The sequence below is a fragment of the Oryctolagus cuniculus genome, chromosome 16, assembly GCF_051225735.1.
Source record: "Oryctolagus cuniculus isolate XC-2025 breed Fujian yellow rabbit chromosome 16, ASM5122573v1, whole genome shotgun sequence".
Classification (NCBI taxonomy): Eukaryota; Metazoa; Chordata; class Mammalia; order Lagomorpha; family Leporidae; genus Oryctolagus; species Oryctolagus cuniculus.
In genome coordinates, this window is record NC_142882.1 from 19,338,942 (window position 1) to 19,357,693 (window position 18,752).

Consider the following 18,752-nt stretch of genomic DNA (forward strand, 5'->3'; position numbering starts at 1 on the left):
TAACTCCCACTCCCACTTGCCCTTGGCTACTACTGATGGTTTCCCACCTCGAGAATCAATCTGCTTTCTTTAGACAGCCCTGAAAGCGGAATGACAGGACACATGGCCCCGGGGTCCGCTGCTTCTCAGACGCCCACAAACCTGCCTTCATGGGGACACACGTTTTCACTTCTCTGGGGGCAGACCGCGAGTCACTTGCTAAGCTTATCTTTGTAAGAAATCGCCTGTTGTGCCAATATACGTGTCTATTAGCAACGTATGAGGGTCCCCAACCCCTAGCCATCAACACCTGCGCTGCTTGTCTTCTGCACCACTCCCGAGATGCTCTTTATGGTCTGCCCTGGGGGGGTTCCAGGTGCCCTCGAGAAAATGAATCCGCACTCAGTGCAGCGTTCTAGAGACTGGCCATGTGGGTTGCTATCACTCTTCAGTTTCCCTTGACCTTGCTGAGTCAGTCTGGCTGCCCTCCCAGCTCTCTGGAGCGGGCTACTGAAACCTTTAACTGTACCTGACGAATAGCCTACGACAGTCCAGTCCCGTCAGTTTACGCCTCAGGTGTTTCGGGGCTGTGCCAGCAGGTGCACATGTGCACTTAGGACTTCCACATGCATCCCCATAACGTGGTTCTAGGAGCAATTTGCCTTAAGTTGTGCTTTACCTCATGTCTGCAGTCACTCCAGGGGCAGGTGTGTGGCGCAGTGGGTGAGGCCACAGCTTAGGGCACCCACAGGCCTTACTGTGTGCTTGGGGCCCCAGCTACTCTGCGTCTCATCCAGCTTCAGGCTTATGTAATCCTTTTTTTTTTTTTTTTTTTAAGATTTTATTTATCTATTTGAGAGGCAGAGTTACACAGAGAATGGAGAGACAGAAAGGTCTTCCATTCGCTGGTTCACTCCCCAGAGGACCGCAGTGCCCGGAGCTGGGCTGATCCGAAGCCAGGCAGTTTAGTAGGGAAGTAGATCGCAAGTGCAACAGCTGAGACTTGAACTGCTGCCCATGTGGGATGCTGGCACTGCAGGTGGTGGCTTAATCACTACACCATAGCGCTGCCCCTGCTAATCCAATCCTGAGAGGCTGAGTGCTTGCCACTCATGTGGGATGGGTTTCTGGGCTCCTGGCTTTGGCCTGGCCAAAATTAGCTGTTGTGGGCATTTGGGGAGCAAACCAGCAGACGGAAGCTCTCTCTCTGCTTTTCAGAGATAAAAGACTTACTTATTTGAAAGATAGTGTCAGAGAAAGAGGGAGAGACAGAGAAATCCTCCATCTGCTGGTTCGCTCCCCAAACGGCCACAAACGGTCAGAGCTGGGCAGATCCCAAGCCAGAGCCAGAAGCTTCTTCCGGGTCTCCACGCGGGTGCAGGGCCCGGGCACTGGGCCATCGTCCACTGCTTTCCCAGGCCACAGCAGGGAGCTGGGTCGGAAGCGGAGCAGCCGGGACTCGAAGCAGCACCCATGAGATGCCAGCGCTGCAGGTAGCAGCTTTACCTGCTGTGCCACAATGCAACCACCTCCCAAGTTATTTTCCTTTTTTTTTTTTTTTTTTTTTAAGATCTTATTTGTTTTACTTGAAAGTCAGAGTTACACAAAGAGAGATGGAGAGGCAGAGGCAGAGGCAGAGAGAGAGAGAGAGAGAGAGAGAGGTCTTCCATTCGCTGGTTCACTCCCCCAGATGGCCACAACGGCCGGACGTGCACCAATCTGAAGCCAGGAGCTTCTTCCAGGTCTCCCACGCGGGTGCAGGGGCCCAAGTGTCGCGCCATCTTCCACTGCTTTCCCAGGACATAGCAGAGAGCTGGATGGGAAGAGGAGCAGCCGGGACTCAAATCGGCGCCCAAATGGGATGCCAGGACTTTAGGCCAGGACGTTATTCCGCTGGGCCACAGCACCGGCCCCCCAAGTTATTTTCTTAATAGTTACTCTAAGGACTACAAAAGGCACTATGGTATAGTGGACAAAGCCCCCGCCTGCACCCGGAAGAAGCTCCTGGCTTCGGATCGCCACAGCTCCGGTCATTGCGGCCATTTGGGGAGTGAAGCAGTGATGGAAGACCTTTCTCTCTGCCTCTCTGTAACTCTGCCTTTCAAATAAATAATCTTAAAAAAAAAAAAAAAAAAGACATATTAATTTGTCACAATCTACTTGACAGATTAGTATCTTGAGGGGCCGGCACTGTGGTACAGTAGGTTCCCCTGCTGCCTGGAACACTGGCATCCCATACAGGCACCGGTTCGAGTCCCGACTGCTCCACTTCCAACCCAGCTCACTGTTAATGTGCCTGGGAAGGCAGTGGAAGATGGCGGTCCAAGTACTTGGGCCCCACCACCCTCATGGGAGACCCAGACCTGTCCCAGCCCCAGCAGGTGTGGCCATTTTGGGGAATAAAACAGTGGATGTACGATAACCCCCACTTCCACACCAGTAACTCTGCCTTTTCAAATAAATAAGCAAGTCAAAAAAAAAAAAAAAAAAAAAAAAAAAAGCTATTTGAAGAAATAGCAGCCAAAAATCTATTTGAGAGAAAACTCATCCAAGAAGTTTAACAAACCCTAAGGTAGCATAAATACCATGAGATCTACACCCAGACACATCTAGCCAGAGGACAGAAGCTCCTCACAGCCAGGGGACATCCACACCACCTACAGCTGCCCGCTCACTGGAAACAACGGAAACCGAAAGGGAGCTGGATGACATTCCAAGCACACAAAGAAGAAAGGAACTGCCAACACAGGGCTCCAGGTCGAGCAAAGCCACCCTTCAGACGAGAAGGAAGGAAGGACACTGCCACATAAACACCGCCAACGGCTCGCGTGTGGGTGAACAGAGAAGGACCCGTTTAGCCATGTGAAAATGGAGCTGGGTTTACAACACGCAGAAACGCAAGTACAGCAGACTAGTCCAATGGGGAGGGGGATGAAGCACTGCCAGGTGGGAGAGATGGGGGGGGGACAGCCGACCCTGCTGTCTTCCTGTCTTCGCGGGGGGGGGGGGGGGGGCAAGAAAGAAAGGAAGGGAGAGATGGAGAGGGAAGGGAGGGAAAGAACAAGAAAGGGAAGGAAGTTAGAAAGAGGAAAGGCAGGAACCGTTTCTTGGTGATTTCAGTTCACTCTTCTTTTAAAGACAAAGGGAATTCTCCCCCTAAAAGCTTCCATAAAGTTCCTCTAACCTTCATTACTCCAAATGGGATCCTAGGACACAAATAGGCAGCAGGGAAGAGAAAGACGGCAGTTAGGGAGAACGGCAAGCAAAGATTCTAGGACAGGATGCTACACAACACGGAGATGAACTAACTGCTCCACACGTAGCAGGGGGAATCTCAGTTTCAGTTAAAGTAAGAACAAAGGGCACGTGTTGTAGAACTCCATTTATGTATTTAAAACACAGGCAGGAAACACTGATCCACTGTCAGGAGTGAGGCTGCCCTCGGGGGGCACACGGGGGTGGGGGGGCAGTGACGCTCGTCCGTGGTGTGTACACGTGCTTTCCAGTTGGCTATACTTCAATTAAACGTTAGGGGCGGGGCCGGTGCTGTGGCACAGTGGGTAACGCCACCGCCTGCAGTGCCAGCATCCCATATGGGCTGCTGTTCCAGTCTGGCTGCTCCACTTCCAATCCAGCTCTCTGCTGTGGCCTGGGAGAGCAGCAGACGATGGCCCAAGTGCTTGGGCCCCTGCATCCCTGTGGGAGACCCGGAAGAAGCTCCAGGCTCCTGGCTTCAGACAGGCGTAGTTCCGACCATTACAGCCAATTGGGGAGTGAACCAGTGGATGGAAGACCCCTCTCTCTCTCTCTCTGCCTCTCCACTCTGTGTAACTCTTCCAAAAAATAAATAAATCTAAAAAAAAAAAAAAAGAAAGAAAGAAAGAAAGAAAGAAAGAAAGAAAGAAAGAAAGAAAGAAAGAAAGAAAGAAAGAAAGAAAGAAAGAAAGAAAGAAAGAAAACAAACCACATTGGGGGCAGGCGTTCAGCCTCGCAGTGAGGACGCCTGCAAGCCGATTCCAAGTACCCAGGTTCTGACTGCCAGCTCCACCTGCTGGTTTCAGCTTCCTGTTAACACAGACCCTGGAAGGCGGCAACGATGGCTCCAGGAATTGGGTTCCTGCCACCCATGTAGGAAACCTGACCGAGTCCCTGGCTTCCGGCTTCAGCAAGACCCAGCCCTGGCCACTGTGGCCACTGAGGGGGTGAACCAGCTGATGAGGGGTATCTTTATGTCTCTCCCTCTCAATACATCAATAAAAATAAAAATTAATTAAAATAGTTTTATCAGCCTTATAAGACACACTGAATCCAAAGCCAAAGGGCTTCAGCCTCCCTAACCCACGTCTAGACACAGCCAAGCCCTGAGAGAGAAATGAACCCTAACCTGGAGACGAGCATCCCCCAGACACTCCCAACAGGGGTCCAGAGACTGCCCACTCCTCGGGCAGAAGGTGACCCTGCGACTCTGTCACAACTCACAACTCTGCTCCTCTGAGAACCAGGTGGGACCTCCATGCGAGAACTAGGGACACCAATTCCCCCAGGGGGCGTGCCGCACCCTGCACAGACCGGAGGAGGGTTGGCGCGGGGCTGATTCCGCGTGCAAGGCCGAGACAGGGTGAGCTCTCCACACAGGATCCGCCAGGGAGCAAGATGTGAGCCCTGCTCTGCCTGGCGGCCTCCAAAGCCAGACTCTGTGCACTCTCACGTTGCTTCACCAGCAGGCTGGGCTGCGTCCAGGGCTGGAGAACCCCTATCCCAGTGCCCGCTCCTTTGTGTCCTAGATGTCACAAAAGCATCCCATTCCACTCTAGGCAAACAACAGTCACATCTGCCCGTGACAGCCAACTACACAGTGGGGAGAGGGACCGAGAGAGGCCCCGGGCCTGACGTGGCCCCAGGCTCTGGCAATCAAGCCCCCACTCTAAGATTATCCAACATTAACCTCCTCCTGCCTACAGGGAGTCTGGTCTGCAAGCAGTTCCAAGTGTGGCAACGTTGAAGAGGCACTGGGGACCTCTGGCCCTTTAAGAGGTGGCACCTAGTGGGAGGTCCTGGAAGGGCCTTGCCCATAGCAAGAGATTAAGGTGGTTTTTTGTTGGACCCTGGTCAGCGCTCACAGGAGGGCGGCTGTGGAAGAGCAGGCCTGGCCCCGCCCTGGCCTCCAGCTTGCACGACCCCCCCCCCCCATGATGCCGTGCAGTCGGGGCCCTCCACAGAATCAGCACCATGCTGTTCAGACATCAGCCTTCCAAGTGGTGAGCTAAATAAACCACTGCTCTTTGTAAGCACCCTGCCTTGTGCATTTCAGACAACAGGGAGCATGGAGACTGCAGGAGGAAAGACACACTGGGGTCCCAGGGATGCAGGGGGACCCAGCAGACCCCGTGAAGGCCGACCTGCCACTTGCTGATCACCCACCTGAGATGCCACAGGGACTGGAAGGGGCCTTGGCCCACTAGTTCCCTCTGAGGGGCTGCAGGAAGCACGAACACAAGAGGCTTTTCTGGATGGCAGGACACAAAGTGCGGCTTCCAGAACCGGGGGGGGGGGGGGGGGTCAGAGTTCACCATTTACCTCAAGCAGCTAAGAAATGCCAGACCAATCTCTAAAGTGCTGAGGTCCCAACGACCTGGGCGCCACAAGGGACTCCACGCTAAGAAGGGAGTCTGGGGCGGGGCCGGCGCTGTGGCATAGTGGGTAAAGCCGCCACCTACAGTGCTGGCATTCCATGTGGGCACCAGTTTGAGTCCCGGCTGCTCCACTTCCCATCCAGCTCTCTGCTGTGGCCTGGGAGAGCAGTGGAAGATGGCCCAGGTCCTTGGGCCCCTGCACCTGCATGGAAGACCTGGAGGAAGCTCCTGGCTCCTGGCTCCAGACTGGCGCAGCTCCAGCCGTTGCGGCCATCTGGGGAGTGAACCAGCGGGTGGAAGACCTTTCTCTCTGCCTCTCCTCTCTCTGTGTAACTCTTTCAAATAAATAAATAAATCTTTTAAAAAAAAGGGAGTTTGGGGCCCTTCTTGGGGGCCAGGCAACACCCATGGGGAGGGCTCTGGCGGATGGTGAGAGGCAGTGAGCCAGGGCCACAGGCGAGCTTGTTACAGGCCACCGGGGGCTGCACCCAGGAGGCATCTGGGAGTGAGCATCCTGGAGAACTCTGGGTGAGGGAGGGGCGATGCCGGGGCAGATGTGGGTCTGAATTTTTCACAGAACAATAAAGGTATCTGAATGGAGAAGTAACGTGGGAAACGGAGTCTCTGTTTTCTTTCAAGCTTTCACCTCAAGAACCTCACGAAGCTGAGTATCAGGGAACCTCCTGCAGTCAGCAGTGACCAAGGAGAGGCCGGCAGAGCAGGCGGTGGAGAGCGGACAGAGGAGATGCCGAGCTGGCGGTGTGGCCCTCTCCTCTGGCAGCAGCATGCTGGGCTCCTCATCCAGGAGAGGCGAGCACCCCTGGCAACCCAACCTCCACATACGGAAAGCAGGGAAGCACAACTAACCGAAAACCTCAAGTCTTCCTACAAACCGAAGCGCCGAGTCGGGACACACGGCAGCACAAACACAGCGATTACGTGCTGACGGCAGGCACTGCTCCCACCCCGGCCACGCGACGTCCAGGATCTGGGGTCCCAGCAAGAAGGTCCCCTGGCCAGTCCAGCACAGCTGCCAGTGGGGACAACGCTAGGGCACACAGACACCTGCACAGTTACCCTTCAGCGGCTTCCCCCAGGCCTGGGCCGAGGCTCGCCCCCACCTCTGCTGGCTCCTCCCACTCACCTGTGTGAGGTGCGCATATCCACAGGCCCGTCGCCAGCTGGTCCTTCACCTCGGCCCGACACAGTCACTTCTGCTGCCCTCAGCAGTCCTGGGGCTGGGCCCGCTCCCGGTTCAGGTGTGACCCTCGGGTCTCCGTCAGCGCTGAAGTCTGAAGCCAACAATCCTCTCTCCATTTTTATTTTCTTGCTCTCCGCATCGTCCTCCGCTGGGTCCCGTTCAAGCGTGCGCTTCTGACTCCGGGTCCGGCATGCTTCCTCCGTCATTCTGAACTTCGGGAGGAGAAGACACAACAAGGTGACTGGCGGCCACGAAACTGGGACCTTCTCAGACAGCGCCGAGCACCGCTGAGCGCCTCCCTGGCCGCTGTGCAGTGACGGCAGAGGCAGGCAAGAGCAGCGCGGGGCCCACCACAGCTCGCCCAGGACATTTCTTCCCTGCCTCGGGGAAGCCAGAGCTGCAGGCTACCCTGTCAGGGGCCCCGACAGGAACAAAGGAAGGTGGCCGCTGAGCAGGGAGAAGAGGAATCCTACATACTCCAGACAGAGGCAGCCTGGCCTATGGGCTCTGAGCACCTGCACTGGATGGTGGTGGCTGGAACCCGGGCAGGGGGTGACCGCACTGTCCCAGGAGCGAGGCTGGGCCTGGGTCCAGCCCTGCCTGCACTGCAGTAACTCGGCCGGACCCCGCTTCTCCCCGTCCCTGAAAGGCGGTGGGGGTCTTCTCACTCCCTGCTGACCTCTGAGGAGTGGGCAGTGGGGGCCACGCTTAACCCTTTGGGTGCCAGGCAGGTACACTTTGAGCAGGGTGGTGCCTTGCCCGTGGGTGTGCCACCGCCCTGTACCTGCAGCACACACATATCTTGATTTAAAGAAGAAAGAAAAAGAAGAAAAAAACAGCTGAGTCAGTTTTTGATCCCATGACATCACTGGGCTCCACATGACCCTTCCCAGGATTCAGTCGGAGAGACAAAGCACTTTCCAGAAAACCAGTCTGAACCGGTTCCAGACAACACGCTGAAGTGTTGTTAACCCTCACAGAGACAGGAGGACAGCGGGAGGCGGCTGGCATTCCACAGCAGGGTCTGGGACACGGCGGTCTTAAAGGGGCCGCCCCGGGCTCCCGCCTCCAGCCTCGACGTCCCAAGGGGGGCAGGAGAAATGAGACCGGGAGAGGCAGGCTCTTCAAAAAAAAGTCGCCCAGAGTTGACCAGGGGACAAAAAAAGAAACTTAGCTGCCAAGCTCCTCAACTCCTTCCCACGGCACAGGTGGCGCCCACGGCCACAGCCACGCAGACGGCGTCACGCCTGCCCTAGCCGAGCCCCTGCTTCCATCCGCGTCCTCGCTGGCGAGCACCACCCTGGGAGGGCCCGTCCTGGGTGAGGCCACCTCCTGGCAAGGAATGGGTCCCAGCACCACTGACGGGACACGCGGGAGCTGACTCACTGGCAGCCTCTGTAAAGCAGCTTATTTCACAAACGAGCCCCAGTGCAGGGCCCTGCCCAAATGTGCCCTTCGGTGGACTCGGACTGGAAGGCCAGGAAGGGACAGCTGTCTGTGATTCTGGAGCTGCAGGCAGAGGGGACCAGCAATGGTCTGGGTGCCCAAGCCTCTGCTGTCACAGGAAGCTCATCCCAAAGGCCATGTCCCCCGGGGGTGCTCCTCACCGTGTCTGGATGGAGGGCAGGGGCTCAAGAACTCCTACCCACTGAGCACCACCAGGTACCATGGCTGACCCCAACATGACCAGGCCAGGTGTGTGTGAGGTCCCAGCCACATCTGTCACTCCCGGACCCCAAAGGCTCGGCCTGCAGCTGCCACTCAGCCTGCCTGCTCAACGCCCCCATCCCTCCATGCCCACTCAGTTCTGTGACGTGTTCCTCCTCCAACTACGTGTCCTGGTCGTCAACCCTGTCCAGCCAGCTCACCGGCTACCTGTCCTGTCTGCCGAGGGCACACGGACAAGTCGCTGTTCATCCTCTCCCCTCTCACAGTAAAGCCCCCAGTCTGGCCTGGTGCCAACCGCAGGGTGGGGGGCCGCAGGTGGGTGGGGAGAAGAAACCACACCCCCGACACACAGACCCCTGTACTCCCCACTCTGCCTCTGCTCCAGCCAAGAGGGGCCTCTCCCAGGGTAGCTCCATCCTCGTAAGCCCCGGGTTCTGTTCCACAAAGCTCCCTGGAACCCGAGATCCTACGGGAAGTTGCCTGAGACGCCCAGCCCACAGGGCGAGGCAGCCTGAAGAGCCGGCTGCAAGGCCGCACCTGAGAGGCCACGTCTCACTGTCACTCCTGTGGGAGACCAAGGTCTTCTGCTTGCTCCAGTCATGAGCAGGGGTCTTAGTCACCCCTCATGCGGCTACCCTCTCCAGCCCCACAGACCCACCCTGGCCCCTGAGCCGGTAGCTGGTGCAGGCCTCTGGCAGAGGGCCCAGGAGCCCACCGGCCTGTGCTTGATGCGCAGTGTCAAGGCAGCTCACTAAGAAACCAAAGCTCTGGAACTCGGCCAACGCGAGGCTCAGAAGTGATGGCCGGCCTCACAATGAACACCCCGCCCGCCTGCCCTGTGCCTCTCTGAGCAGGGCCATGGTGGGGGTGGGGGATGATCTGCTGTACCCCTCCCCCAACCTTTCGAGGGACAAGCACAGCTGGAGGGGCGGAGCCGGCCGTGCAGAGGGTGCACTGGGCTGGCGCCTCCTCCACAGCTGCGGTGGTTACTGTGGGGCCTGCACAGGGCATCTGCTCCCGGGGAGCTGGGCAGGCGGGATCCGCACCCCAGCATGCTAGGGCTGGCGGCCTCTGCAGCAGGACCAGGACAGAGGTGTGGTCGACAGAAAACCTTCTCAAACCCAGCGAGGGGCTGCATCACCGACTGGCCAATCAGGATGCCTTTCGAACTTCCCAGCACAGAGGAGCTGAGCGTGGGGCGAAGGCAGCTGCTCCCCACAGGACTGCCTGCCCACCAAGAGCAGCCCCCTACTCAGGCCCAGTCCTGTGTTGCCTGCCACCTGCCTGGGCAGCACTCTGCCCATTTGTACGGTGAGGGCGCGAACCCCAGGGCCTCCCTGCTACCTGAGGCCTAAGGACTGGTCGCAGGCCCTCCTCACTCTTCTCACCCCAGGCCAGGCCTCGGGTGTCCCCTGGTCTCACAGGGCTGGCAGATGAAGACACAGGCCAGGGTCCCCTCAGCCAGGGGCTGACCACATCAGGGGCCCTCACTGGCACAGCACAGCCCCGGAACGACAGGGCCAGTGAGTCCCTAGTGGCATGCTGACGGGGGCGAGGCTCTGAGGCACACGCAAATTCCAATAACCTCTCATCCAACAATGCCTCGTTTAATAAAATGCCACCATCCAGCGGGTGAGAACCTGAGGCAGGAAGCACGATGCTGCGGCAGGAAACAACTCTTCAAGAGGACAGGACTCAGGAGAGCAGCAGAGCGCCAGCGGAAAAGCCCGGGCCTGCACACCAGGCCGGCTAACGTTCTCGGGAATTCTTTTAAAAAATTTGAACAAAGATCATAAAGCCAAAGCCCTAGTCCTAGCATTCGACCTGTCTGTGCTACACCATGCTACCAATGAGGCAGCACTACCAAGAGCGACACACCCACCCCTCACTATCTGAACCCCTCCCTGCCCCAGCGAGGCCTGGCATTCGACAGATCCCACCCACACCCTCTGTGCGCTTCCAGGCATCTCAGCGCTGGCCGTGGGAGCAGGGCCACACTGATGCTGGGCAGCTCTGGGGAGCCAGCAGAAGCGGGCACGGGGGAGGGGCTGTGTTCGGTTTCTGCCTGAGCAACTGGAAGGACGTCGTCCACGCTTCTGAGGTGGGGAAGGAACAGAGAAGGGGAGCAGGCCCAAGTGCGGCATGGACAGCCAAGGAGCAGGAAGCGCCTCTTCCCGTCAGGAAGGAAGCAGCCCGCGCGGCAGGCACTCGGGCGGACACGGGTCCAGGTGCCAGAGCAGCGCCAGAGGCCCGCGCGGTGTCCACATCCTGGTGCTGGCTGGGCTGGCCCCTCTCCCAGCCCCCTTCATCAGCCGCCCGACACAGGACCCTCGCACTCTCCCTGAGGCCGCGCCGAGAGGAACCGCCCGCAGCTGCACCGCTGGACCGCGCTCCCTCAAGTGGCCCCGCACCTTGTTTATTTTCGAGAGAGAGAGAGAGAGAGAGAGAGAGAGAGAGAGAGAGAGAGAGAGAGAGAGAGAGAGATCTCCAGCCTGCAGTGATTGAGACTGGGCCAGGGCTGAAACCAGGAGCTCGGAATTCCATACAGGCCTCCTGTGCGGTGGCGCAGCCGTCACCACTGCCTCCCAGCGTGGGCGTCAGCAGGGGTCAGAAGCCAGAGGAACCAACCCCTGGCACTACCATCTGGGACAGGCATCTAGTCTGCCAGGCTAAGAGCTTGGGTTCTGGTTTTCTTTAAATCCCATCTTCTTAGGAGTCAAACCCAGGTACCGGGACGTGGCCGGGAGGCATCTGGGGAGGGGTCAGGAAAGGAGCAGCTGGGCCAAGCGTGGCGCCAGCCCCCCCCACCCCCCCGACGGGCACACATCTTCCTGTGCAGAAGCAGCTTCGAGCTGCTCAGGAACGGCGCCGCGCCACTTCCCGACGCTCATCTCCACGCGTGGCAGAGTAGCCTGGACTCCAGAAGGAAGCCCTGCCGAAAACGCCGGCTCTCGGCTTTTAAACGACGCCAGACCTAGCGAAGGCCAAGTGCAGGGGACACAGCTGAACTCGGCGGCAGAGTGATGAAGGAGCCCACTTTGCAGCGAGTGAACCTGCTGCTGCTCGATGCCTTCTCTCTACAGTGACCAGTCATCAGTCTGGAGGCAGAGGGTCACCTCACCTGCTTACACCACAAGTGGGAGCCAGGCGGCGGGGGCAGAGGGAAGGCCAGGGACAGGCGGTGGCCCCTCTACCAGGCAGAAGCAAGGACACCCTGTCACCTCCCCCTGCTGTTTACTGGAAGTGTCCCCAGGGCTTAAAATCCTCACCCCCCCCCCCCCCGCCACACACCACAGCCTCTGAAGCTCCCACTCCGGGCTCATCCCCACAGCCTCCCTCCTGCTATGCCGGCGGCTGTGCCGTGGCGACAAGAGGCCACAGCACCCATCGCCAGGGGCCTGCGCCACTCAACAGCTTCCTCTCGCCTCCTGGCTCAACTCTAAAGCCTTCTATGATGGAAAATTCTTTCCCATTCATGTTCACTTAACCTGTGTGGAGCCAACAGTACGGGTTTGGCAGGCGACTGGGTCAAACCTCCATGTGCATGAGTCAGAGCAGTGACTCCTGGGGCAGCCCCGCGCGAAGCAAACAGGCGACGAGCCTTCGTTAAACGCTCCTGCGCCCTTTCTGGAAGGCGTGCGGTCACAGCCAGCCCTCCTAGACTGAGGCCAAGGAACCAGAGGCCACGTTCTAGGCAGCGGAGCAGCCTGGGTCAGCCCCTGAGCAGGGAGGCCGTTGTGAGTTCTGGGCGAGAGGCTTTCTCCAGGGGAGGAGGAGCCTCCCGCTCACTGCTGATGCTGGGGTCTCGGCCTTCAGGTCTGAAAGCAAAGCTGCCAGAGGCAGGGTTTTCTCTTTCACACTCACACGTCACCAAATGGTCCCAGCTCCGACGGCAAGACACAGGGGACAGCCCTCCCCCTGCAGTGTCTTAGGAGGTGACCAGCAGGGCGGAGGGACGTACTGGTCAGTGCTTCTGCCTCTCACACCCACCAAGGATGATGGCCTGAGAGCAGGACCCTTGTCACCGCCCCGATGTGCTCCCAACCCTGGGAAGGTGCCTGCCACACAACAGGTTCACAGCGAATGTTTCACGTGTCAGCAGGTGCAGGCTTCACAGAGAGGCGACCTTGGAGTGGTTCCTGGACCGCACACCTCAGACCCCTCGGCACTGGGATCCTCAGGCCTTGATCTGTGTCTGTCACTTCTCTGTTAACAGAAACGTGCGGTCTCCTTGCAAAGCACTTCCTGCCGCCTGTGCGTCTACCTCCCTCCCCCGTGTCACCTTGGCGACCCTCACAGCCACCTGTGCGGGGGGCCATCCTCAGGTGGGGAAACGGAGGCACCAAAGGGTCTGGTGGCATGGAGGCGTGGCACAGTGCTGGGAGCTGAAGCCCCTTCGGGCGGTGGCTGCCACATCACCACATCACCCAGGCCCCGGAGCCAGACCTCCGGTTTCTGAAAGACCCGGAGCACATCATGCGTGGCGACATGGGCTCAACATCCTGCTCCACGTCACAGGGTGCAGGCAAGACACGGGCTGATGACTTCACTGAGCGTCTGCAGAGTGAGAGCGTGCCTTTGGGTCTGCCCTCCAAGCCCAGGAAGCTCTGCTGTGGCATACAACACACAGAGGCCTCAAAAGGCACTGCAGGATGTGACACTGTGCGGCACAGACGACACCAAGCTCCAGGACACGTGGCTGCGGCACAGCACCCCAAAACTTCACCTGTGGCAACGGACCCCGATCAACGCGGCCAAGGAGATGCACGCGTGTTCAACAACTGACGACACACAAATGCCACACAACTCCGACCTCTCGACCTCTGGGGTAGGGGTGACAGCAGGAGGCCTGGCTGAGCCCAGAAGGGGATGGGTGTGACTGGAAGCCCGGGGGGGGGGGGGGGGGGGCTTGGATGGAGATTGAGGTGTGGGCACTTGGACTCTGTCCTGACAGGTAGGAGAAGTGGACAAGTCTAGTCTTACACGGATAGGCAATCGTTATTTCCAGCCCTGTGGGTCATTTAGTCTGTCACAAACACTCGGTCCTGGGGATCCGACAGTACAGACTTTAATGGGCACGGCTGCATCCCAATAAAACTTTAACAACATGGGCTACCGGCCTGCAGGCCGTACTTTCCTGATTCCCAGCCAAGGTTTCCCCTCCAACTGTTCCCTGACACACCAACAGTGTTGTTACAAACAAGCCTATGGCAGAAGTGACTCCAGTGAGGAGTAGGTTTAAAGAGAGGCCTTGGGGACTGGCGTGGCGGCACAGCGGATCAGGTCGCCCTTGAAACATGGACAGATTGGAGTCTCAGCTGCTTTGCTTTTGATCCAGCTCCCTGCTAGGTGCCTGGTAAGGCAGGAGATGACGGATGGCTCTGTGGGAGGTGGCCACGGGGGAGACCGGATGGAGTTCCAGGCTCCTGGCTTTGGCCTGGCCCAATCCCAGACATTGCAGAGTCACCCAATGGAGGCAATATCTCTTTATCTGCCTTTCAAATAAATAAAAAATAAATTTTAAAAAGCACATGTCGGGAGGGAGGGCTTGAATGTATAAATTCAACCCAAGCCCAGGATGCAGGATTAACTTTTTTTTTTTTAAGATTTATTTATTTATTTGAAAGGCAGAGTTACAAAGAGAGGAAGAAGAGACAGAGATATTGCATCTGCTGGTTCACTCCCTCAAGTGACTGCAACGGCCAGAGCTGGGCCCGTCCAAAGCCAAGAGGTTCCTCTTGGTCTCCCATGTGGGTGCCTGGGGCTCAAGCAGCGAATATGGTGTATTAGCAGGGAGCTGAATCAGAAGCAGAGCAGCCAGGACTCAAACTAGGGCCCATACGAGATGGGGGTGCTGCAGCAGTGGCTTAATCCACTCTGCCACAATGCTGACCTCCCAACTTTTTTTTTTTTTTTTTAATGATTTATTTAATTTGGGAGCCGGTGCTGTGGCACAGCAGGTAAAGCTACTGCCTGCAGTGCCAGCATCTCATACGGATGCCAGTTTGAATCTCCGCTGCTCCACTTCGGATCCAGCTCTCCACTAAGGCCTGCGAAAGCAGTGGAAGGTAGCCCAAGTCCTTGGGCCCCTGCACCCATGTGGGAAACATGGAAGAAGCTCCTGGCTCCAGTTCAGCCCATTTCTGGCCATTGTGGCCATTTGGGAAGTGAATCAGCAGATGATCTTTCTCTTCTTCTAACTCTGCCTTTCAAGTAAATAAATAAATCTTTTTTTAAAAATGATGTATTTATTTGAGAGGCAGAGGTACAGAAAAGGAGATACAGAGAGCGAGCCTCTATCTGCGGGTTCACTCCCCAGACGACAGCTAGAGCGAGGCCAAGCCAAAGGCAGGGACCTGGAACTCCCATCTGGGTCTTGTTAGTAAAATGGCCCAGTCTCATCTATGGTGCGATCTACACCCGACACCATCCTAGGCTCTACACCATCCTAGGCCCCAGCCCCCACTGCCACTGCTGGAAGCCAGGTGACCCCATGGCCCAACCACTGGTGTCAGCTCCAGCCCCATCTTATTGGGATTTGCTGCTCCTACTTCCCTGTTCAACCCCCAGAAAAGTATCAAGAGGACCTGTCCCTGAACACATGGCTCTTTCCCTCTGTCTCTCCCTCCCTCTCTCTCCCTCTGTCTTTCTCTCTCCCTGTCTCTCGTTCTCTCCCCTCCTCTCTCTCCCTCTCTCTCCTTCTCTCTCTCCCTCCATCTCTCTCCCTCTCTCTCTCTCCCTCCCTCTCCCTCTATCTCTCCCTCTCTCTCTCGATCTCTTATGCTCTCGTTCTCCCTCTTTTCCTTCTTTGCCCCTTCCCTCCGGTCTGTAAGGTTTCCCCCAATAAACCCTTTCCCTTATTCTGGTGTTTGGTGTGTTTCATGGCAGCTTACAGGTCTCCCTGCAGGGCCCATATACTTGGGCCATCTTCTGCTGTTTTCCTAAGTGCACTGGCTATGCCACAGTGCTGGCCTGCAGAGTTAACTCCTTTTTTTAAAAAAGTTTTATTTATTTTTTTGAAGACTGTTTATTTACTTTTTTTTTTTTTTTTTTTTTTTTTTTTTTGATAGGCAGAGTGGACAGTGAGAGAGAGAGAAAGGTCTTCCTTTGCCGTTGGTTCACCCTCCAATGGCCGCCGCTGCAGCCGGCACACTGCGCTGATCCGATGGCAGGAGCCAGGATCCAGGTGCTTTTCCTGGTCTCCCATGGGGTGCAGGGCCCAAGCACCTGGGCCATCCTCCACTGCACTCCCTGGCCATAGCAGAGAGCTAGCCTGGAAGAGGGGCAACCGGGACAGAATCCGGCGCCCCGACCGGGACTAGAACCCGGTGTGCCGGCGCCGCAAGGTGGAGGATTAGCCAATTGAGCCAAGGCGCCGGCTCTACTTCTTTATTTGAAAGGCTGAAAAGGCCGGCACCGCAGCTCACTAGGCTAATCCTCCACCTGTGGCGCCAGCACCCCGGGTTCTAGTCCCAGTAGGGGCACCAGATTCTGTCCTGGTTGCTCCTCGTCCAGTCCAGTTCTCTGCTGTGGCCCGGGAAGGCAGTGGAGGATGGCCCAGGTCCTTGGGCCCTGCACCTGCATGGGAGACCAGGAGAAGCACCTGGCTCCTGGCTTCGGATCAGCGCAGCGTGCCGGCCATAGCAGCCATTTGGGGGGTGAACCAATGGAAGGAAGACCTTTTTGTCTGTCTAACTCTGCCTGTCCAAAAAAAAAAAAAAAAAATTTTTTTTTTTTTATTTATTCATTCAAAGCCAGAGTTAGAGAGAAAGAGAGAAAGCGAGAGAGAGAAGAGAGACAGAGACCGGTCATCACTGGTTCACTCCCTAAATGGCCTCCACAGCTGGATCTGAGCCAGGCCTAAGCCAGGAGCTTCTTTCACTTTCAGGTCTCCCACGTGGGTGCAGGAGTCCAAGCACTTGGGCCATCTGCCACTGATTTCCCAGGTGCATTAGCGGGCAGCTGGATCAAAATCAGAGCAGTCGGGGCGCAAACCAGAGCCCAGAAGGGACGGCAGTACTGCAGGCCGTGGCTTAACCTGCTGCGCCACAGTGCTGGCCAGCCCCCAAAACATTCTTTAATGCAAAGACAGGTGACAAAATCCATGAGAATATCAATTTATGAAAATCAGAGACGTGACCAGCGAATTCTCCGTCCTGTTTAAGGGCTCAGCTGTTCCTTCCTAGGCTTCTCCCAGGGGCAGTCTCACTGCTGGCCTCTGCAGTCACGGGGCCTCAGCCTCAGCCCTCAGCCCCACAGGACGCCGAGCGCGCCAAGGACAGAGGGAAGCAGACGGGACACACAGCATCTCACCCTCCAGGACAGCCTGGCACACAGGACTCCTCACAGATGCGGTCCTGTGCCGCACGCACACCCACGGGGACTAGCACACAACCGTTTTTATCCCCTTCTTCCACTTCAAACTCTGCCCAACTGTCTCAGAAAAGTCCTTTCTTCTCTGTTCAATTCTGTGCAGAAGACCAGCAGCCATCAGGGTCCACACAGCTGCTCGCCCATCCCAAGAATCTGGAAAGCCAGGAGTATGAAAATGGGCTCTGGCCGGGGCTGAGGCAGGCTGCAGTCCCTGTCGTCCACCCCCTCCTGCTGCTCAGCCCGACCTCCTCACCCAGCAGGAGCGTCCTCACCTAGCAGGAGCAGCAGGACGGCTGCAGACTGCCATGCCAGCTCCGCAGCCTCGCGCGTGTCTGCCCCTCCTCCCACAGAGGCCCTACCACCAGCGCTTATCCACGCGTGAGCTCAGCACAGGGACGCCCAGGACAGCCTTCCTCCCAGCCCCCGGGCCCTCAGGCGCCTCGCCTCGCCAGCCCTGACGGGACAGGGGACCCCGAGGTGCTTCCTCTGAGGAGGGCGAGCAGAGGAGCAGCAACCCGGGGCCGGCCTCTGCGGGGGACAGACCTGGCAAGGGCCGGAGGTGCCGGGAGCACCATCGCAGACCAGCCCTGGGGAAGGAGTCGAAGAAGAGGTGGCACAGAAGGATGATCCGTTCCTGAAAAGTCAGGGAAAGCAGCTGACAGGGGACTCAAACTTGAACCTCTTTCTAAAACGTGATGAGGCCGCTTAGAAGGGAACAGCATCTGGGGACAGAGGCCGCTTGCACGCATTCAGCATGAGGGACGAACAACGAAGAACAAGCGTCGCAACAAGGCCTGCTCGGGGGTTCCCGGCGCTCAGGGCACCTGGCAACCAAGGCAGGCTAGGGGCCTGATGCCCCCGGCTTGTGGGAGTGGGGAGGGGGCCCTGAGAGCTGGAAAGCAGCAGAAACACCTGTGATTCAGCTGAGGCGTCTCCCTTCACGCCACCCAGACGCAAAGCCCGAGTTCTCCGGCCCAGCCCTTCCGGGGCCAGACGCAGAGAACTCACACAGAGAAGCTAAGTTCGGGAGCACAGATCTGCCTCCCGCCAAGGGCCACTGTGACCGGGCTGAACGATGTCCCTCCCCACTCTCCATCTAGAAGGTGGATGACTCACTTAACAAAAACGTGCGCCCATCACCCAGCAGTGCAGGGAGTCCCAGGCCAAGTCAGACCCATCCCTTGGATGCAGAACAAGCCAGAGATCAGGCTAAGAATGAGAGGAGGAGGTGGGGGGCCAGCACTGTGGCGCAGGGAGTTAAGCTGCCACCTGCCAAGTCAGCATCCTATAAGCGCCAGTTTGAGTCCCAGCTGCTCCACTTCTAGTCCAGCTCCCTGCTAATGTGCCTGGGAAAGCAGCGGGAAATGGCCCAAGTCCTTGGGCCCCTGCACCCACGTGGAAGACCCAGAAGCAGCTCCTGGCTATTGACTTCGGATCAGCACAGCTCCGGCTGTTGCAGCCATTTGGGGAGTGAACCAGTGGATGAAGACTCTCTCTCTCTCTCTCTCTCTCTCTCTGACTCTCCTCTCTCTGTGTAACTCTGATTTTCAAACAAATAAATCTTTTTTTTTTAAATAAATGCACATCTACAATCTGACTTTTTTACACTCTTTTGGGGTAGGAGTGGGTATATTTAACAAAGTTACCCTGTAGAGCAAATTATCACAGAAACTTTAATGTTCTCAAGTAAAGTCACCACCGACATTTAAAAAAAGAAATAAAACCTGAACACGGGACACACCAAGCCTGTGCAGGGGAGGGCAGCCCTGGCTTGCTGGCACCATGCAGAACAGGCAGCTCTCACACAGCCTCTACGAAGTGGTCAGCTCACTGTTCCCACAGGGCCTAGCCACAGTAACCACAAGCCGAGGGCACACCCGGCCACGCCCACTCACCGT

General features: G+C 57.3%; 1 protein-coding gene across 14 annotated transcripts in view; it reads right to left on the reverse strand.

The window, feature by feature from the left end:
• Window positions 1-18,752, reverse strand: part of GATAD2A (GATA zinc finger domain containing 2A) — a 94,839-nt gene that overhangs the window by 22,467 nt on the left and 53,620 nt on the right. For 9 of the 14 annotated variants that reach the window (XM_051828214.3, XM_051828216.3, XM_089315769.1 and 6 more), the window contains exon 3: window positions 6,757-7,025. In XM_051828214.3, coding sequence (XP_051684174.1) covers window positions 6,757-7,019 — 263 coding nt within the window. In that variant the 5' untranslated portion in view covers window positions 7,020-7,025. The remainder of the gene's footprint in view (window positions 1-6,756; window positions 7,026-18,752) is intronic. The other 5 variants (XM_051828219.3, XM_070059075.2, XM_089315770.1 and 2 more) reach the window with 1 other exon arrangement.